The sequence below is a fragment of the Nerophis lumbriciformis genome, linkage group LG07 (genome assembly GCF_033978685.3).
Source record: "Nerophis lumbriciformis linkage group LG07, RoL_Nlum_v2.1, whole genome shotgun sequence".
Lineage (NCBI taxonomy): Eukaryota > Metazoa > Chordata > Actinopteri > Syngnathiformes > Syngnathidae > Nerophis > Nerophis lumbriciformis.
The window spans coordinates 27,320,155-27,343,984 of NC_084554.2; the positions used below are offsets into that span (position 1 = coordinate 27,320,155).

Genomic DNA, 23,830 nt, shown 5'->3' on the forward strand with positions numbered 1-23,830 from the left:
TTCTAACTTTCCTTTATAAACAACAATTTTGAAGCTTCCTGTGTGGGTTCAACAGCTTGAGGCGTCATACAATCCAATGAGATTGTATCATATCTGGATATCCTTGAGGAAAATTGAAGACATATTTGTTACACAAACATGACTTTGAAATGACACAACTTTAGATGTGACATTGTTGGTTGCAAATGGCCAACCTAGAAATGCTGATGGCAATGTGGATGTGGTCCCTCTAAGATTCCCTCGAGGTTATGTTCGTTTTTCTCAATTGAAACTTGAAGGACACACTATGGAAGAGAGGAAGGTGTCTTTTAGAGGTGTCGTGGAAGAGTGCAGAAACCAGGTGCACTCTAGCAAACACTTTCTATTTTCTGGTCTAGTCGTTTTCCAGAGACAGTCTCTCTTCTTGTGTAAATGACAACATGCTTTGCCCTAATTTTTTCTCATGCAAATTACATTTGTTGCACCCCCTATGGGTGTCATGCTAGTAGGAGGGGGGGAAATCGGACGTAAACAATTCATAATTTATTCGCAAACGTCCAAATTTGGATGGTTTATATTAGGGATGTCTGATAATATCGGCCTGCCGATATTATCGGTCGATAAATGCGTTAAAATGTAATATCGGAAATTATTGGTATAATTTTTTTTATTATCGGTATCGTTTTTATATTTTTATTTATTTATTGATTTTTTTTTTTTATTAAATCAACATAAAAAACACAAGATACACTTACAATTAGTGCACCAACCCAAACCCCCCCCCTTTACACTCATTCACACTCATTCACACAAAAGGGTTGTTTATTTCTGTTATTAATATTCTGGTTCCTACATTATATATCAATATATATCAATACAGTCTGCAAGGGATACAGTCCGTAAGCACACATGATTGTGCATGCTGCTGGTTCACTAATAGTACTAACCTTTAACAGTTAATTTTGCTCATTTTCATTAATTACTAGTTTCTATGTAACTGTTTTTATATTGTTTTACTTTCTTTTTTATTCAAGAAAATGTTTTTAATTTATTTATCTTATTTTATAAATAAATTAAAAAAAGTACCTTATCTTCACCATACTTGGTTGTCCAAATTAGGCATAATAATGTGTTAGTTCCACGACTGCATATATCGGTTGATATCGGTATCGGTTGATATCGGTATCGGTAATTAAAGAGTTGGACATTATCGGAATATCGGATATCTGCAAAAAGCCATTATCGGACATCCCTAGTTTATATTATATAAAGTGATCAGGTCCCAACGTCCTAAGTTTGACAGCTCAGTTTAAGTGATAAAATACCAGAGGTGTGGACTCGAGTCACATGACTTGGACTCGAGTCAGACTCGAGTCATGAATTTGATGACTTTAGACTCGACTTGACAAAATGTAAAGAGACTTGCAACTCGACTTAGACTTTAACATCAATGACTTGTGACTTCACTTGGACTTGAGCCTTTTGACTTGACATGACTTGACATGACTTGCCACTTTCCCCAAAATCCAAAGCTTAAAAAGTTATTTGGGAGCGCTCCGTATTTTTCATTTTCTTCGTCTGTCTATCAGCGTGTTATTCCTGTCAGCTGGTGTGCTGTCAGTACAACAGCCAATCAAATTAGATTTACGTTGTTTTCATCACACAGCATTCATCCAATCAAATTGCAGGACAACCAATGAACAAGAGTTGTCCAAGAACGTGCCAGTGATAAACAATTATGTTAAAGTTGGTTTCGTTCGGGTATAAAAACTACGACTTGGTCAACAAAAAACGAATTGCCGTATGCAAATCACGCAGTTCGAATATTACAGACGGAGACGCAACAACTTCCAACTTCGTTCGACATTTGAAGTTGCACAAAGAAGGGTAAGTTTTGAATGTAAGATAACGTTTATTGGCTAAGTAACGTGACTTTTATTTGCTGTGTAGTTAAATCAGTGAGGCTGCAAACTCACTGCTAACGTTATAACCATAGACATCTTATAAGTAGACGCAGCATAGAGCGCTACTGCCTACTGGCGCAGACGAGGCGCATGGCCGCCATCTTGGAGTGGTGATCCGCTCCACTCAGTGCAATTAATTTGGCAGGAGCAATGAACTGTCAGCGCATTTAATTCATTTTACCTCACTGAATACCACTGATTTTCACCCCCTTTTTTGTCATACGTGTAGCTATGATAACAGACACATGTTTTGGCGTGTTTTATTATTCATAGTTTGCTTAACAGTAATATAATATTCTTATACGCTTAAGTGACCAGACGTCCGAGATCAAAACTGGGAATATAATCCCAGAGAAGGGGGAAAAAAACGGTAAGCTATTTTTAAATTGAAGAAACAATATGATTAGGTTATATATACATATGCGTGTATCCTACATAAACAATGTATGAATACATTAGATATCTATATATCTTAGGGACCTATAGACTGTATCTCTGTTGCTGCAGCAGCAGAGAGTTTATTCTGTCTTGACACTTTGTATTGATATTTTCTATTACATTCTTCCCTTAAATGATAATGTTTTCAGTGATTGTTTTATATGTATTATTTTATGTAAGTCGCTTTGGATAAAAGCGTCTGCCAAATACTTAAACATATATAAACACCTGAAAGTCTTCATATCAGCTAAAACCACCAATCTGTTTCACTGGATTCAGAATAAAACCAAATTCTGTTTAACCCAACAATGTTAGTATTTGAATATTGGTTACTTGAAGACTGATTCCTGGTTACAATTATACTGTTAAGAAAGTATTGTCTTATACTTTGCCTAAAATGAGAATGCATCATAATCAGTAGTGGCTGGTGAATTTTGTTTTAGGTGGGGCTGAAAGTTTGTAAACCAAACCCCTGTAGGGGGGTCATCCTCCCCCAGAATATTTCTTTGTGATTTTCACATACAAATATTGAAGATCTTTGATTCTTCTCAACTCTGTGGTAATATTATTTTCATAAAATACAACCAATAGTACGTTAATATTAAATCTCACTTGTGAAAAGTAATCCCCCGATTCCTATTTTCAACAGTCCGCTCATTTGAGCAGGAAAACGCTGAACACCAGCCCGGCATCTTTGTTTTCTACCTTTCAACTGTCAGTTTAGGCTGCTCGCCGGCTCCTCATCAGCACTTCAAGATGGCGGCCAAATTGCTCACGTCACAGCAACCAATGCTGCGTCTACTTATAAGATGTCTATGGTTATAACGTCATTGCAAACACGGCAATCTGTTGCGTCCACTGCAGTTTGCTACCTTATTCATACTTTTTGTCAAGTGATTTTTTTTAAGCAGGGTTTCATGAGGTACCTATACATAACGTTACGTTAGTCAATGTATCACACACAGTAACATTACGTTAGTCAATGTATCACGCACAGTAACATTACGTTAGTCAATGTATCACACACAGTAACGTAACGTTAGTCAATGTATCATACAGTAACGTAATGTTAGACGGCAGTCAGCAGCACCGCGTATTTTAGCCACCTACAAAAAGACAAACATAGTCAAATAAAGGTCAGTTAAAATGTATACTATATTAAGAATATGTGTACATATTGCATAGGGTCCTGACATCTAAAAAGTACAACTCTGTTCATTGTTATGTTCATATATTTGTTATGTTTTTCATGTGTACGCACACATAAACACACATACAGTATGAGATGAGATCAATGAGATAAGGTAAGAACAGGATAGAAACTGCTGTGGAACTAGTTACAATGCAATATGCCATGGAAATACAATGTTAACACTTTTGTGCAAATAAGTACAGTTGCACTTGTTTTTTTCAAATGTGTTTATTCTGTAAAGGAATGAGCTACATGTTTAAAATGACTGGTTAATAGTGCTATTTTGAAGTGTAATGTCAGCACTATCTTTTTCCCTGCAATTTCAAATGCACTTGTTTTAATAAATAAATACAGCGTTTTAAAAGCATACACAATCTGTGTAAATATATTAGTCTGTGGTTAAATGACTCGAAACTCAAAATGCAGGACTTGGGACTTGACTTGAGACTTTCCAGTCTTGACTTTGGACTTGACTCGGACTTGCCCTGTCTTGACTCGGGACTTGACTCGAGACTTGAGGGTAAAGACTTGAGACTTACTTGTGACTTGCAAAGCAATGACTTGGTCCCACCTCTGTAAAATACATTCTTGAAGTGCTGCCACACAGGTCCATGAAATAATTTGTTAAAAGATAATAATAAATGTATAAAAAATAATTAATCAAAAAATAAAAGTACTCATTTAATTGTGAAATAAATAATTACATTTTGAAAAATACATTTAAGTCCACTATGGACTGGACTCTCACACTATTATGCTAGATCTATTATGCTAGATCCACTCAACGTCCATTGCACCAATCGCATTGTCATCCCATTGGGTTCAATTTTTTCTTGCCCTGATGTGGGATCTGAGCCGAGGATGTCGTTGTGGCTCGTGCAGCCCTTTGAGACACTTGTGATTTAGGGCTATATAAGTAAACTTTGATTGATTGATTGAAAATAATTAATTTAAGAGTTAAGTAAATACAGTAATTTTACATTAAATTAGTGAATCATTTGTTTACATTTTTTTTAATTTGAATTTTAATCCATTTGTGACACATTGAAGTAATTATATCAATATTTATTTATTTACTTCATTCCCGTTTAACCCTCCATACATGTCAGCTTAGTGTTATTAGCATTAACATTTCAACCCTTTCTCGCTAGATTATACAAGTTTGCTCTTTGTTTTTTTGTTTTTTTAACAAAGGTATTTGTCGAATATATAATACGATAAATTAAAAATAAAGAGCTGCGGGTCGTAAACGGCCCCTGAGCCACACTTTGGACACCACTGATTTAGCATGTAAACCAGTGGTTTACAATTTTGAACTTGAGTGTAATAATTATCACGATACTGTAGTTGAGTTTTTTTAGCTATAAATCATCAAAACTACTAAAAAAAGAAATATATTCTTGAAATTGTTCCCTCTGTGGGCGGTGATGACCAATTTGCGCCGACGCTTGTCTTTAAGGAGTGAAGTGGATGCAGATAAACCAGTTGTGAACCGCTGATGGAAGCCATATTTCCCTGGATTGCTCTCCAGGATACACAATAATGGGTTGAAGTTCAAGTGATCTCAGAAGGCCGACCATCTTCTCCCGATGTCCATTCCGCTACAGATGACCCACAAGGGCGGCGCTACTTGAGGCGTGGATGTTGAGAAGCTCATCTAAGTACGCCATGATGAGGGAGGACAGAGTTCTGTCCAGTTCTTATAATTCTCCCTCTCACGGCACATCACTTGTGATTCAGCGTATTACCTCATCCTCTCATGCTGCCCCCGAGTATAACATTCTCCCCTTGAGTGTTGGGCTTCCTCTTGCAGCTGTTTCCATACGCCTACTGATTGGAGCAGACTATTTCTGCAACCAAAAAAAGTAGCCATGAAGCTGAAAAACTGTCAGTTACAGTTGGTATTGTCTAACATTCCCTTGTCTCGTCTCCCAGTGGTCGGTGTACATCCGGGCTGCCGTACGGAAGGAAAAAGGCCTTCCCATACTGGTGGAGTTACTGCGGATCGACAACGATAAGGTGGTCTGCGCCGTGGCCACCGCGCTCAGAAATATGGCGCTGGACATCCGGAACAAGGAGTTAATTGGTAAGTCGCAACCTGTTGAAACAAAACGTCCTTCCCGATGCCCTGACTCACCACCAAAAATTTCAGGACCCTCAAATGATTAAATATTTCGCCATACCTGAGGCGCCTGCAAACTATAGGGACTTTATGTGCATGTTAAGGGCCTCAAAAAGGTGTTCAAGTGTTTAGGAGAAAAAAACAGAGCAATTTCAATAGAAACTAGTCTTGTCCCGATACCAATATTTTGGTACTGGTAGCAAAATGTATTTCGATACTTTTCGGTACTTTTCGATACTTTTCTAAATAAAGGGGACCACAAAAAATTGCATTATTGGCTTTATTTTAAAACCTATTTTTAGCTCTTATTTCCAAAATTGTGTACACTACTGAATTGGGGTCTTATGTCGACATATGGATACTTATACTGCTATCTGGTGGTGTCAGAAGCAACGTTCCCTCTAAGGTGCGCCTGTGCAATTGCGCACTGCTCAAGCGTCCTCTGCGCGCGGCAAATCTATGCCACGCACAAAATCAAATTAAAAAATAAGCGCATAACAATTTTCGACACATGGACACGACAGAGAAAACAGTTTTCGTCATCATTCGCCCGATTGTAGCTGAGATAGGCTCCAGCGCCCCCCGCGACCCCGAAGGGAATAAGCGGTAGAAAATGGATGGATGGATGTATGTTCAAATATTGTAACGTCTATCGAGACGCTTTGAGGACATGAATTCCATCCATCACTTTACTGAGCAAAACTCTTTATTGTCGGCCATAAACACATCACCAAAACATTAGTAAAAAAATGATATCTAACAAAACTGGTCATTTTCTGCAGTACAAACCAGACCAAAAGCAACTTTTTTATATCAACAGCAGCCGCTCGCTCTTTCTCACTTGCGCCAACACATGCACATATGGCACTGAGCCACTGATGCGTTTACATGGGTCGGGTTTGGTTTTGGAATTGGAATTGCATTATTATGGTATTGTTGTGTATTGTTTTGTTGGAGTATAAAAAAATAATAAATAAATAAATGAATACACATTTTTTTAAAAGTGCATATATTATCCTAAAAGTAAATTATGGGAAAATAAAATGTTTCCGTCATTCATTTCTGCCGTGTTCCAGTTGAGTTAAAATCAAAGTTGTGTCTGTGGTATCTGGTATTCTATCCGACAACAAGATGTTATTTACTGTTTCCTCCGCTGGCATTTGATTACTGCAGCTTTTTGGTGGGCTTGGTGGTTTGTATAGCAACCTCGACTCCCTCAGTCACAGCAAAGGATTTTGGGAGTCTCTTCGGGCACGTTGTTTGGGATGGTACGAGGACACAGAGGAACGCTACCCTCAAAGCACCTCATTGTTGTCAGATGATTTATGCTCCCTTCTGATGCCAAGTTTGAATTTTATCTTGTTGGTTCAGTTTTGCATCAACACAACAGTTTTTTCCATTGTGAGTTGTACAGGAGTTCCTGTAAACTGAATGTTTAATCAATATGTACCCCATCAGCGAGCTCATGGGGTTTTATGCTTTTGATAAAGGAGTTAAAAAGGCATTTGCACAAAATCCGACTGAGACGTTGGCTGTTACATTATCGACCTCCATTTAAATTAATGGAAGGAAAAATCACCTCTTGTAACTGCTCTTCTATTTGGTCTTTTTACGACCAGACACTATATATTCCCCACTGAAAATCATTAAAGCCTCGGCTAATTGATTAGAATATTTGAAGGCAATTGATCAACTTTTATTCCGTCGCTTAATTAGCCTCTTCAGAAGAGATGGATAAAGAGAAGAGTTATGGGAAAGAGACATGTAATAAAGTTGGATTTGGAACAAACACTAAAGTTTTTTTATTGCTTTAAAACTAAATTTAAAAAATGTAGTTTGGTTGCAGGTTTGTAAGTCGTCCTCTTTTCCCTCTAAAATGACAAGTAAGTATCCCCCGTTAAAGAAATCTAACTACTACAATGCATGGCACTAAGTTACGTACTATAATTCACTGGAAAACAGTCTAAAAAAAACAAATCGTCTTGTATTAAAGATGGAACCGGATGATTTGTCTCCAAGCGATTTTTTCTTCCTGTTGAACAACAGAGAAAGAGTTGATGCTAATTAATTTAAAAATCAATCAATCAACTGTCTAGCAGCTAAGACATACTCTGTTATGCAGTATATTCACTCATACTGAATTCATAGTTAAAAAATATCGGTCCAATATCAGCAAAAAAACAATAATCGGCTATATTATTGGCTTGCATCTAAAATGTGCGATATAGTGATCAATATATAAATATCGATACGGCTTATACCAGATCTTTATGGTCTGATATCGATTCTCTAATCAAAATAGATACTTTTAATACTTCAGTTCAAGATTGTCCAAACATTTTCCACCAAGTCAAAGTATACGGGCGCCATATTGATATATATATATATATATATATATATATATATATATATATATATATATATATATATATATATATATATATATATATATATATATTTTAAATGCTGCAAACAGATATTGTGTCAGCTTTGGATTATTGGTAACTAAGTGTATTTTTATTAGTTATTAGTTAGAACATTTCAGCTTTTTCTCATTACACACCGATTTTTTGGTTCTTTTTTCTTACATTTTTACTGTTGTTTTTTCCCATGTAAGAATAAAATAAAAATATAAAAAATACGATTGTGTAACTGAATAACCTATTGTGTCAAACACTCTGCCTGTAGTAAAATATTAATGTTCACACTTAAAGGTGTTTATTATGGTTGTAATTTTCCAAATTAATTAATTAGTTAGTGTTATTTTATTTTTTAAATAACTAACTAAACTTTGTTTATATTTTAAGTGTTTTTAATGTTTATTTTGAGAGCTTCTATTGTTTAGATTTGGGGTGTCTAAACTTTTTCCACCAAGGCCGACAAACTAAAAAGTCAAGAATAGAGGGAATATTTTGATTTATTTTTTAAAGTGCTAAAAACAGATATGTATATTTAAAGACAAAACTTTGTGTTAGAGGTGAGGTGACTAAATATATGTGTTATTATTAGTGCAGCTGGGATAGGCTCCATCACCCCCAGCGACCCAGAGAGGGACAAGCGGTAGAAAATGGATGGATGGATGTATACATTTCAGCTTTTTCTCATTACATTCCAATTAAATGTTTTCTTCCTTACATTTTTTTTTTATTTTTTTTTTTAGATAGAATTCAAGTTTTTACATTTTAGCAGACACGTTAAGTATATGTACACAATGTATCTGTATCGGATCGGTATCGCCGATACCATCCTGAATTTTACTTGGTATCGGATTGGAAACACTAGCTCCGATACAAGCAGTCCTGCAGCATGTTTACTTGCGCAAAGCTGGTTAGACAGTTAACATCTATACGTTCTCCAATAAGAACACAAGTTTGATCTTTTCTTGTGTTTTAGTGAAGGTATTTACAAAAGGTAAACATGATAGGCTACAGGCTACTAGGAGCTCGCAGCTACACAACAGCTAAGCACACAATAGCACACAAGCTAGATATACGTAATAAGGGCCTGATCTACTACAGGGTTTGCGTGTACGAAAACACGTGCAAACGTGCAAAAAAGCCGATCTACTCAGGTCATGAGTAGAGGATTGTGTCTCTTAAGTGAGCAGAATAAGGAGCACAATCCATTTAGTATGTCTGTCTTCATGAATATGCAGAATATGTGCTGATCTCCGGAAGACCCACAATACTGGAGAAGAAAATGCAACTATAATCATTCAGCACACGCAATGTGATTTATTAACGCTGAAACTGTTCTGCGGTCATTATTTTTTGTCTTTAATTGGTGAGTCTGAAAAGTATGTGAAAACTGTCACAGTTATATGCTTGCGGCTGTGAGAAAAAGGAGGAAATAGTGCTGCAAAAACAGCTGGACAGAGAATTCCTTATACTTCGTGTGTGTGTCAACATATATGGACTGTCAGGAAAAAAAAAAAAACATATTGTCTTTTCAGCATGATAATTATATAATGTTATACTGTAGCTGCTGGATGACTTAAGGGCTGTTTAAAACAAATTAAATTAATTTGTTTTGGTGTCTGCTGTTGTTGTGTTTTTAATGATGTTCAGTTTTTTGCTTAGGAAATATATTATTATAATATATCTCCTATGTGGGGGAAAAACGTCTTGCATTTGGACCATTCCAGGCGCATGAATGCACTGCGGTGTTATGATGGCCCACCGCCTCCCTGCACAGCACACTGTCAGTGTGCTAAAAATAGTTTATATTATTTAGATTGTGATTCCATATTGCAGTAAAGGTGTTACCTACTGTATTATAGATGTTTGTTGCTTGTTCAACATTGCAAAACCCACAGGCTGGGAAGCACAGTAACATGAAGGTGCAGTAAATTAGTGTTTCCATGGGAACATAATGCCAGTTCGTAATTGCTCACCCAATCTTAGTAGATTATATGCAAAAAACCCACTAAATAAATAGTAAACGCAATTTTATAGTTTGCACACACTGTTTAAAGTGTGTTATTTGGATCTTACATGATCAGGCCCCTATGTGTCCTTAATTGAACAATATTGCAGTCTAAAACATCACGTGTCAATATAAACAAGTATAAAATAATGTAGTATATTACTTACAGACACCAATGTCTCCAAGGCAGAAGTAAAGTAGGAAAAGAACATATACAGTAACAAACGTGTCCGCAACTTACTCCGTCATGTTGTTTAATTATTGAGACCAATCTGCGTCGCCAAAAATACAATTAACACCCCACTTCAAAAGCATAAACCTGCAGTAAAGTTAGTGTTTTTTATACCAATAATTGTTCTCTAAGTGATTTCACCTAATCACACCTTTTTTAACCATTCATACTGCAATACTAATGAAAATATGTACAGTTAATTGTGATGATATCATACTGGGTTAATATTGGTATCGGCCAATGCTCAAGGCACCAATATTCGTATCATATTGGAAGTGAAGAAGTTTTATCAGGAAACCCCTAATTCAGAGTTGTCCTATATTTGGGTACATTAACTAATATTCTACCTCAGAGGTTATACTTCAGGCCTATTCAACTGACGGCCCGGCGCCAATTATAGCCTCGTTATGACATCATATTGGCCCCGGGGTTCAGTTCAAAACTTGGTAGACAGACATTTTTGCAGCACATTTCTAAAAATCAGTAGAATGCTCCTGTTGTAAAGAGGAACTTGGACCAGTTACCAGATACATTCACAGATCCTTGCATTGACATTTCAACCTTGCTAGCAAACATAAAACACTGGAGTCCCAGCTTGTGATTACATAAATGAGGCGTTCCTCAAGGCACTCTTTTTGGAATGTATTTATTTTTGTTAATGTGATTTTTGTAACTATGGTGTTGCTGTAACTTGGTCATGTCAGCTGCAGTCAGTAGACAATTGTTTAACTTCTTTAGTTATACTAGTGGTGTTCCTTAGGTCCTTTCTTTTTTATCATTTGGGCTATTCGAGTTCAGTTAAAAATACTTGAGGGGCTCACATTTTTGTAGCAGATTCTTCATTCAATCAAAGTTGATATATATAGCCCTTAATCACAAGTGTCTCAAAGGGCTGCACAAGCCACAACGACATCCTCGGCTCAGATCCCACATCAGGGCAAGAAAAAACTCAACCCAATGGGATACAATGAGAAACCTTAGAGGGGACCGCAGATGTGGGGACCCCCCCATGGGCGACCGGTGCAATGGATGTCGAGTGGATCAAGTTAATAGTGTGAGAGTCCAGTCCATAGTGGGGCCAGCAGGGGATAATCTTGAGTGGAGACAGGTCAGCAGCACAGAGACGTCCCCAACTGATGCACAGATGAGTGGTCCACCCTGGGTCCTGACTTTGAACAGCTAGCGCCTCATCTGTGGTCACCTAACAACGTCTCCACGCAGGAGAGGGGGAGCAGAAAAGAGACGGCAGATCAACTGGTCTAAAAGGGGGGTCTATTTAAAGGTTAGCGTATTAGTATTCTTAAAAACATTAGAGCGCTGTCATAGTGATGACCTTTGACTAGCTTTTTTGCAGAAGGTCCTTAAAAGAAGCGGAGCGCTCCTGTAACTCTGAAAAAAATAAAAAGACCAGAATCAAATGTCTGCTGTAGAGGACGTTTGTTCTCTGGAATATACAAAATAAGACAAATACTGAAGGTAGAAGACCGACCCCTCCGGTCTTTGGCTTTCTGAAAATGTGGCCCCTAAAACAATTTGGTTGAATATCCCTGTTTGACGCTAACATATATTACATTTGTGCTTGTCCTGTAGATTATTTGTTGTGTAAATATTGTTTGTGGTCAAATGTAAAAAAAAAAAAAAAAAAAAGAAGGAATGATTGAGAATTGCTTGTGGTAAGGACTGCTGACAAACTAAACAATAACATTTCTATTTTGTTGGTTAACATTCACGTTGAGCTTTAACCTTGTAGTAGGGTCCTGCTTCCCAGTGCAGTTGATTGTCCAATGCAGCATCAGGAAATTGTATGCCAAAAACTCTGCAAAGAGAAGAAGACTTTAGAGTGCACAGGCTGGTTCATTTGCTGTTGGCAAGGTGTGACATGATTGGTGTTGACAGCAACGAGGTAGAGGCCAGACCCTCGCAGCCCCCTCCTGTTTAGCCCTTGTACACAAGCTTCATCAACACACACTGACTCAAAGCTCAGAGTCCGTTTCTTTAGATCAAAGCAAAATCTATCCTTGGGTGACAAAGAAAGAGCATTAAGCCACAGTTCTGGTGAACTACATTGTCAATGAACTGCTGCAACGTTTGGCAGTGTCACTGTTGGGTTTGTAGGGGAACACCAGGGAATAATTAAGAATGCAAACATCAAAAAGGGCAGGCAATTAGACCAAAATGCACGTGTCTTTAACTTAAAGTACTATGAGTTCAAACCCCGGCCGAGTCATACCAAAGACTATAGAAAATGGGACCCATTACATCCCTGCTTGGCACTCAGCATCAAGGGTTGGGATTGGGGGTTAAATCACCAAAAATGATTCCCGGGCGCGACACCGCTGCTGCCCACTGCTCCCTTCACCTCCAAGGGGGTGATCAAGGGGATGGGTCAAATGCAGAGGACAAATTTCACCACACCTAGTGTGTGTGTGACAATCATTGGTACTTTAACTTTTAACTTTAACTTAGTAGGGGGAACAAACAAGTTGTTTTCATATGCTTAATTGTGTTTTATTGTATCGATTAAACCAGGGGTGTCAAACTCATTTTAGATCGGGGCCACATGGAGAAATATCTACTCCCAAGTGAGCCGGATTGGTAAAATCACGGCACGATAACTTCAAAATAAAGACAACTTCAGATGGTTTTCTTTGTTTAAAAATAGAACAAGCACATTCTGAAAATGTACAAATCATAATGTTGTTGGGTTTTTTTTACACTTACATGTTGCGGTTAACAGTATTCTATTTGTCGTTATTTATACTTTCTGAATAAATTATATGATAATGTTCTCAATGTTTTCAATATATCAAGATTAAAAAAATAATAATATCAAAATCAAATTACAAAATGTTATGTATGTGGTTTGCTAATTTTCCTTGGCTGGTGTACTAACATCATGTGGTTTATTTATTTTTCTTACATACGTAGCATCATCTACAAATATACAAATAATTGCTATTGTGACCTCTAGTGGACACATTTGGAACAACAGTTTCTTTCATTCAAAAATGTTGGCTCATTTTTATACTTAGCAAACTCATCCTGCGGGCCGGATAAAACCTGTTGGGGCCGTACGTTTGACACCCCTGCATTAAACCATATCCAAAATTACCATCGAAACATCACAAAATGCCGCAAATTCAGTCGGCCATTTTGAATATTGTGTTCCGAATATCTTTGGCAATTTCCGTAGATTCTACGTCACTGGAGTAACGCTTCTGCACTCTGACCATATTGGAAAGAGATGTTCTGTTTATTATTTACAATCCTTATGTAAGACAAGAACACATATGTTTAGCTTTTTTATGCATTCTAAATCGTAAATAAATGGCAAACAATTGAGTCAACAGATGGAGGGTCCTGTGTTGCGCTCATTATACCCTCTAAAAAACATCCAGAAACTGCCAACAATACTTAATTTGCATGTCATGACCTGAAAATTAACCAAATATAAGTGATATTGTTATTATAAGCACTAACGCAGGCGGCCTATTTTAGCTGTGCATTGATAGCAGTGAGCCAATGCTACCTTACGCTGCTGTTGTTGACACACTATAAGCCGACGGCTACTTCTGCTTCGTCTCAAATTTGCTAAAAGTAAATTCTAGATTATAATTCATGCATCTCTCACCTGGTTGTAGACAAATGTGGCCATGGTCCGAGAGGCTGGTCGACTTTGAAATCCCCCGCGATTGCAAAAAAGATGCTAGTTGCTGAAACTTATTTTAACCTTTCAAGAGGATTGTGATTTAATCTTCATCTAAACGAGATTATGCGAGTGTCCCGTCAGTCGGCATCCCAGAAATTTTACACTAAGTGATTGTTTTATTATGGTTTGTTATGGTTAGTTTGTATGTTTAGCACCTAGCAATGCTGCTGATGCTATAGTAGTGTTTCAATAAAGCTGCATCCGTGTAGCACTCGGCTTCTAAAACTTATTGATCATTTTCTTTGTGTTCAGGCTCAAACATATACGATTCTGGATAATTTTTCACAAAGTAATTGTCGTTGGCTCTCACAAAGTCTGCTTGATTTGCATTATTGTTGATGGGAAGGGATCTGTGGTTGCTAATTCTACGTTACGGATCACGTGACTTGTTTGCTCATTAACTCTCAAAATGGATCAGGAATCTCTGTGAGATTGATACTATTTTGATCATATCTATTTATTTGCACAATTTAGAAGTCTGTTGGTGTCATAAATCAGATATATATGATAATAGCTTTAATATAGCTGCAACTTGTTTTTTCCAGTCTACTGGTACTTTAAGGGTATTCCAAATTCACTCACACATTTGACCATACTGATAAAAAAATGGCGGCTCCCCAAAAACTGCTGTAAAAAAAATTAAATTTTTTCGACATAATATATAATTATGGAGGCTGACTTTTTCAAGCAGGGCTATTCAACTAAATTGTTCTGGTGGCAACATTTCCAGAAAACTAACTTTTCCCTCAATAGTTTTCCTATTTTAAGAACCCACATTCTCTGCAGTATACATTAATTATTGCTCTATTTCTTTTGTCAGAGTTACACATTTCAAAAGAAATAAGCCCTGTTATGCAAAACGCAAGTGTCCACTTTAATGGACGCTGCTGACAAGAAGGTGTTTGTTTACACGGCTCCAAGTACTTCTGTATGGCTGAAACGTTGTTTTTATGTGTTTTATTTACCACAGCATCAGCTTTTAAATAAAAGGTCCTTTCTCAAAAACTAATATAAATATTATGTATTGCATTTTTTTTAAATACATAAAATATACATATCGGTATACCACATAAATGTACTGGGTTTCAACACTTTCAGGATTTTTTTGTCTTTTTACTAAAAAAACAAAAACGACTCATTAAATTCATTTTAAAGGAGTATTTACATATTATTATTATTGATATAAGGCCCTGAGATAGGTAAATGATTGGCAAAAACATTATTTTTCATGCAGTTTTTTTTCCCGAAGGTTTCAAATTTCAAACAAAAGTTTGGTTTAGTTTAGTGTATTATTTCTTTGGTCAGTGGTCAACAAAATAAACTAACAGTTCTCCATTCATAAATTGACAATTTTACAGACCGAAAGTGTTTAGGCTGAAGTTGAGCACTTATTTCGCCTAACCCTATAAACAATCTCAAATACAAGATGAGTTTCATAGAATAATGAAATTTCCTTTACACAACATATTATAAATACACTTTGTACACAACATAAACACTGACCAAGTATATACACAGTAAAGACATAGACAAACAGTTGTGAAATATCCCTGTACACGTGTTGGTTAAACATTTGTACCAATAATATACTATATACAAACAATTATACTTCCATTATTATTGATGTCCCACATTTAGTTGTGTAATTAACATTGATCATAGTATTAACTACTAGTGTTGATTCAAGAGCGATATATTTTTCTAAGACATTGCTTTTTTTTTTTTTTTTTTTTATTTTTATTAAATGTGTGAATGGAACTGGAACATTTTAAGGCATCATCCAAGCTGTTCCACAGATGAACCCCCCTGACAGAAACACATCTACTTTTTAAGCTCGTTCTTATGTTTGCTTTCTGAAAGACAGCTGAACCTCTGAGGTCATAGGGACCCTCCGTGGGTTTGAAGCTCTCCTGTAGACACCGAGGCAGCATGCGGTTATGAGCTTTGTACGTAACAATAGCAGTGTTGAAGTCAACAAGATCATGCAGCTTTAATGTTTTTAATTTAATAAACAGAGCATTGGTATGGTCATAATAATCTGCATAATTTACAATTGTAATGGCCTTCTTTTGAAGTCAGAACATAGAGTTTGTTTGATTTCACCCTTAAAGGTCCTTCGGACACAAATGTTTTCCCAAAAACACTTACAAAAATATAAAAAACATTATGTATATAGATTGTTTTCCATTCTTAAATATAGTTTGTCTTTTATTTAAAAAACAATCAAAAAATAAATAGAATTCCATGAATTAAGTTTTTGAAATATTTTTTATTATTATTATTATCATAATTATTACACGCAACATCCTCAGGGCAAAACAGTGTTTCACTTTTACTGTATTCAGTCTTTTTTACTATAAAAAAAAAAGCAAAAAAAATTCCATGAAATAAGTTTTCAAAGAGTATTTTGATATTATGGTTATTATTATAAGGCCCAGGGATAGATGAAATTGTCAGAGATTAAATAAAAGTTAAAAGTCAAGGTCCTTAATACAAACAAATGTTCCCCAAAAACTGATCACTTTCCACTTTAAAAAAGTCATTTACATACTAAGTATGAATTTTATATGTGTGCTATCAACCTTTTAAGGGGAAAAAAACATGCAGAAAACAGTAAATGGTGTGAAATGTTGCTGCATGCTTTGAATGGGAAAAAATAGTGCCATCTGGTGGTTAAACCTTTTTTCTTGAATGGAAGCTCATTGCAAGATTTATTTGGATCATAAAATAAATTGTATTTAAATTATTGTGTCGCAAGAAATGTATTGTTTTTTGTGTACCCTTGCTATTTCAGGCGTGTTTAAGAAACATTGGGCTTTCAACCGTATTTGAATCTAATGCTCGTATCAGTATCTTATGTATCGAACAATTTGACTTTTTCCTCATGTAATTTGCATAATGTTCCATAAACCCATGTCACGATAGCATAGCCCCTATTCAGGGTGACCCCATCCTACTCATTAACCTCCAGATGGCAATTTGACGCACATGAATCGGGAGCCGCGTAATGACACCAAGCAGTCGTCATGCATTATTCCAAATTGAGCATCTATTTGTGCCGCTCCTTCCGAACACACGCTGTGCCTGCCACCAAAACAAAGTTAATGCCGGATGAAAAGCGACAAATTCATAATCGGTTTTAATTCAAGGCGCTTAATTAATTCGCAGCTAATTGGGTTTCTTCTTATTCTGTTGTGCAGAAAGTGTTGAATTCAACTATGAAGATATTTATTGTTTAAAATATCATCAACCAAAGTGACAAGTCTATCGGCATAGCTCTTTTTGTCCTTGTCACGCCACTGCTATTGTTGACTTAAGCCTCCCTCCCACTCCCCGCCCTCCTTTGCCCACCATCCTGACTCCAACATGAGTATGATTATTATTCCTCCAACCATCCCTTCATTCGACGCCCACATCCCTGCGCCTAATGCCATTTCAGACATGAGCTCATAACATCTCCTCGTCCTTCCCTCGCTCGCTCTCTGTCTCCCTCATTGTGTCTCGCACTGATGACGCCGGCGCCGAGTAGCGTTGCCGTGGTAACAGCGATGGTGTGCAGTAGGGATTTGGCTAATTGCTTGATTGCAAGTGTGAGTGTTTGAGGTCAGGCCCCGTGAATGTTGATAAAATAAAGATTTTCACAGCTGAAATATTCATGCACAGGAACAGTGGAGTGTCACATGACAGAGAAGTCCAAAGTCCAACTTTTCTTTCTTATTTTTCTTTTTGTGAGAAGAACCATTTCAAGGCTAACCGGTGAAAGGCCAGAAGACGTATGTGACGTGGCGACTCGCACTTGGTTCACCCCTGGCTTTTTGTGTGTGTTAAAAGTACTTCAGTTCAAGCAGCCTCAAAATGAATTCCTTTGTTAGGGTTTTAATTTTTTTTTTATTACTGGGTGGAAAAGTAAAGAGCAACTGGACATTTCATTAGGTACACCTACACAATGTAATAAGATATGAGGACAGACCTAATTTCAGTTGTATCATTTTCATTACAGACTGTAGTAGTAGTATTTATTAGAAATGATTTACAATAATTTTAATCATTCTTATGTGTTCATTGTATCAAAAAATACATTATTTTCAAAACAAAATGTAATTATTTTTGTATTGTTATTATTAGTATGTATATATTAGTATTGCTAGTAGTTGTAGTAATAGTAGTATTTATCATAAATGGTTCATCCATCTTCTACCGCTTGTCCCTCGTTGTCGCGGGAGGTGCTGGGGCCTATATTTTTTATAATTAATAATTATTTATATGTATAATATGAGGTGTAATTAGTTGTTTTGATGTTGTTGTAGTTAGTTATTATTGTTATTATTATTATTATTGAAAATAGTAGTATTAATTTGAAATTATTTACAATATCTTAATAATTCATGATTATTTATTTGGCCAGAATTTATTTACCAAACAAAAACTTTATTGTTGTTGTTGTTGTTGTTAGTCTAATTACTGTATATTTGTATTCAATAATAATAATAATAGTTGTAGTAGTAGTATTTATTAGAAATTATTTACAATACTTTTAATCATTTATTATTATTAATTTTGGCAAAAAATAATATTACAAAACAAAAAACTATTACTTTAATTGGTATTATTATTATTTTTTTTTTTTTTACAACATAGTACAAACATGTTGAAAATACTTACTTGAAAACTTGAGAAAGGTGGTGGTGGTGCATAGACCAATTAAGAACCCATTGAATTTGTAATTTATTGAAAACAAATGCTTGTCTGCCATCTAAAATCTGGCTTTTTATTTGTATTCAAGTTTGGGGACATTGTTAATTCTTATGACTAATCCAGAAATGTGCAGGAAGGGTGTTTTTTTTGTATTTAAAAAAAAAATGTTTTGATATATTTGTATATATCAAACTTATAAACGAGAAAGCTGTAAACTTGTTATATTTATATGTATAGTCGGATTTTTCAGAGCTATATATATATATATATATATACATATATGTATGTGTATATATATATATATATATATATATATATATATATATATATATATATATACATATATAGCTCTGAAAAATCCGACTATACATATAAATATAACAAGTTTACAGCTTTCTCGTTACAAAATCTGAAATATGAAAAACTTATCATACAAATATTATATATGTTCCCTCACCTAGGCAAACTGGTCCTAGGTGAGGGATCAGACAAAGAGCAGCTCGAAGATCTCTATGAGGAACACTGACAAGGAACCCAGATTTCCCTCGCCCGGACGCGGGTCACCGGGGCCCCCCTCTGGAGCCAGGCCCGGAGGTGGGGCACGATGGCGAGCGCCTGGTGGCCGGGCCTGCCCCCATGGGGCCCGGCCGGGCACAGCCCGAAGAGGCAACGTGGGTCCCCCCTCCAATGGGCTCACCACCCATAGCAGGGGTCATAGAGGTCGGGTACGATGTGAGCTGGGCGGCAGCCGAAGGCAGGGCACTTGGCGGTCCGATCCTCAGCTACAGAAGCTAGCTCTTGGGACGTGGAACGTCACCGCGCTGGGGGGGAAGGAGCCTGAGCTAGTGCGCGAGGTGGAGAAGTTCCGGCTAGATATAGTCGGACTCACTTCGACGCACAGCAAGGGCTCTGGAACCAGTTCTCTCGAGAGGGGCTGGACTCTCTTCCACTCTGGCGTTGCCGGCAGTGAGAGGCGACGGGTGGCAATTCTTGTTTCCCCCGGCTCAGAGCCTGCACATTGGAGTTCAACCCGGTGGACGAGAGGGTAGCTTCCCTCCGCCTTCGGGTGGGGGAACGGGTCCTGACTGTGGTTTGCGCTTATGCGCCAAACCGCAGCTCAGAGTACCCACCCTTTTTGGATTCACTCGAGGGAGTACTTGAGAGTGCGCCCCCGGGTGATTCCCTCGTTCTACTGGGAGACTTCAATGCTCATGTTGGCAGCGACAGTGAAACCTGGAGAGGCGTGATTGGGAAGAATGGCCGCCCGGATCTGAATCCGAGTGGTGTTTTGTTATTGGACTTTTGTGCTCGTCACAGATTGTCAATAACAAACACCATGTTCAAACATAAGGGTGTCCATATGTGCACTTGGCACCAGGACACCCTAGGCCGCAGTGCCATGATCGACTTTGTAGTTGTGTCATCGGATTTGCGGCCTCATGTTTTGGACACTCGGGTGAAGAGAGGGGCGGAGCTTTCTACCGATCACCACCTGGTGGTGAGTTGGCTGCGATGGTGGGGGAGGATGCCGGACAGACCTGGCAGGCCCAAACGCATTGTGAGGGTTTGCTGGGAACGTCTGGCAGAGTCTCCTGTCAGAGAGAGTTTCAATTCCCACCTCCGGAAGAACTTTGAACATGTCACGAGGGAGGTGCTGGACATTGAGTCCGAATGGACCATGTTCCGCGCCTCTATTGTCGAGGCGGCTGATTGGAGCTGTGGCCGCAAGGTAGTTGGTGCTTGTCGTGGCGGTAATCCTAGAACCCGTTGGTGGACACCGGCGGTGAGGGATGCCGTCAAGCTGAAGAAGGAGTCCTATCGGGTTCTTTTGGCTCATAGGACTCCTGAGGCAGCGGACAAGTACCGACAGGCCAAGCGGTGTGCGGCTTCAGTGGTCGCAGAGGCAAAAACTCGGACATGGGAGGAGTTCGGTGAGGCCATGGAAAACGACTTCCGGACGGCTTCGAAGCAATTCTGGTCCACCATCCGCCGCCTCAGGAAGGGGAAGCAGTGCACTATCAACACCGTGTATGGTGAGGATGGTGTTCTGCTGACCTCGACTGCGGATGTTGTGGATCGGTGGAGGGAATACTTCGAAGACCTCCTCAATCCCACCAACACGTCTTCCTATGAGGAAGCAGTGCCTGGGGAGTCTGTGGTGGGCTCTCCTATTTCTGGGGCTGAGGTTGCTGAGGTAGTTAAAAAGCTCCTCGGTGGCAAGGCCCCGGGGGTAGATGAGATCCGCCCGGAGTTCCTTAAGGCTCTGGATGCTGTGGGGCTGTCTTGGTTGACAAGACTCTGCAGCATCGCGTGGACATCGGGGGCGGTACCTCTGGATTGGCAGACCGGGGTGGTGGTTCCTCTCTTTAAGAAGGGGAACCGGAGGGTGTGTTCTAACTATCGTGGGATCACACTCCTCAGCCTTCCCGGTAAGGTCTATTCAGGTGTACTGGAGAGGAGGCTACGCCGGATAGTCGAACCTCGGATTCAGGAGGAACAGTGTGGTTTTCGTCCTGGTCGTGGAACTGTGGACCAGCTCTATACTCTCGGCAGGGTCCTTGAGGGTGCATGGGAGTTTGCCCAACCAGTCTACATGTGTTTTGTGGACTTGGAGAAGGCATTCGACCGTGTCCCTCGGGAAGTCCTGTGGGGAGTGCTCAGAGAGTACGGGGTATCAGACTGTCTGATTGTGGCAGTCCGCTCCCTGTATGATCAGTGCCAGAGCTTGGTCCGCATTGCCGGTAGTAAGTCGGACACATTTCCAGTGAGGGTTGGACTCCGCCAAGGCTGCCCTTTGTCACTGATTCTGTTCATAACTTTTATGGACAGAATTTCTAGGCGCAGTCAAGGCGTTGAGGGGATCTGGTTTGGTGGCTGCAGGATTAGGTCTCTGCTTTTTGCAGATGATGTGGTCCTGATGGCTTCATCTGGCCAGGATCTTCAGCTCTCACTGAATCGGTTCGCAGCTGAGTGTGAAGCGACTGGGATGAGAATCAGCACCTCCAAGTCCGAGTCCATGGTTCTCGCCCGGAAAAGGGTGGAGTGCCATCTCCGGGTTGGGGAGGAGATCTTGCCCCAAGTGGAGGAGTTCAAGTACCTCGGAGTCTTGTTCACGAGTGGGGGAAGAGTGGATCGTGAGATCGACAGGCGGATCGGTGCGGCGTCTTCAGTAATGCGGACGCTGTATCGATCCGTTGTGGTGAAGAAGGAGCTGAGCCGGAAGGCAAAGCTCTCAATTTACCGGTCGATCTACGTTCCCATCCTCACCTATGGTCATGAGCTTTGGGTTATGACCGAAAGGACAAGATCACGGGTACAAGCGGCCGAAATGAGTTTCCTCCGCCGGGTGGCGGGGCTCTCCCTTAGAGATAGGGTGAGAAGCTCTGCCATCCGGGAGGAGCTCAAAGTAAAGCCGCTGCTCCTCCACATCGAGAGGAGCCAGATGAGGTGGTTCGGGCATCTGGTCAGGATGCCACCCGAACGCCTCCCTAGGGAGGTGTTTAGGGCACGTCCCACCGGTAGGAGGCCGCGGGGAAGACCCAGGACACGTTGGGAAGACTATGTCTCCCGGCTGGCCTGGGAACGCCTCGGGGTCCCACAGGAAGAGCTGGACGAAGTGGCTGGGGAGAGGGAAGTCTGGGCTTCCCTGCTTAAGCTGCTGCCCCCGCGACCCGACCTCGGATAAGCGGAGGAAGATGGATGGATGGATGGATATATATATATATATATATATATATATATATAACTTAATATATATATATATATATATATATATATATATATATATATATATATATATATATATATATATATATATATATATATATATATATGTATGTATTATATATATATATATATATATATATATATATACATATATATATATATATATATATATATATATATATATATATGTATGTGTGTATATATATATATATATATATATATATGTATATATATATATATAACTTTATATATATATATATATATATATATATATATATACACATACATACATACATGTATGTATGTATGTATGTATGTATGTATGTATGTATGTATGTATGTATGTATGTATGTATGTATGTATGTATGTATGTATGTATGTATGTATGTATGTATGTATGTATATATATATATATACATACATACATACATACATATATACAGTATGTATATATAGACATACATATATGGTATATATACATACATGTATGTATGTATTTTATATAGGTAACACATGAGCCAATCACCACGCCCCTACGCCAGCCTGTACCCACCCACTCTGTGCCCTATATAAACCATGGTATGTGAATGTTCCCATTAAAATCTCCTGATGATTGAGGGAACCCCCTCATGAAACAGGCCTGTAGAGATGAAGTAGTCTTGTGATTTTTTTTCCCACACATACATATATTGCGCTCTACTACGGTATCGAGCACTATTTTTTGGATAACCTTATTAAGACATATATATATATATATATATATATATACACACATACATACACAATATATATGTATATATAGACATACATATACAGTATATATATATATACATACATACATGTATGTAATATATATATATTTATGTATGTATGTGTATATATACATACATACTGTGTATGTATGTATGTATATTATATACATGTATACTGTATATGTATGTATATAGATATATGTATATATGTATGTATATATGTATGCATGTATATATGTATGTATATACATATGTATATATGTGAATATGTATATGTATGTATATATGTACTTGTATGTATGTATATATATATATGTATGTGTATGTATGTATCTATATATGTATGTGTATGTATATGTGTATACATACATATGTACAACATATGTGTATATATATATATGTGTGTATATATATATATGTATATATATAAATATATCTATATATATATATACATATATATGTATATATATATATATTTATATATATATATATATATATATATATATGTATGTATATATTTTAATGTTGATATATATATATATATATATATATATGTATGTATATATTTTAATGTTGATATATATATATATATATA

The 23,830-nt window shown here is 37.9% G+C and overlaps 1 protein-coding gene across 7 annotated transcripts in view; it reads left to right on the top strand.

Moving 5' to 3' along the window:
• Nucleotides 1-23,830, top strand: part of ctnnd2a (catenin (cadherin-associated protein), delta 2a) — a 723,152-nt gene that overhangs the window by 621,125 nt on the left and 78,197 nt on the right. For all 7 annotated transcript variants that reach the window (XM_061965552.2, XM_061965556.2, XM_061965554.2 and 4 more), the window contains exon 19: nt 5,509-5,659. In XM_061965552.2, the coding sequence (XP_061821536.2) occupies nt 5,509-5,659 (151 nt within the window). The remainder of the gene's footprint in view (nt 1-5,508; nt 5,660-23,830) is intronic.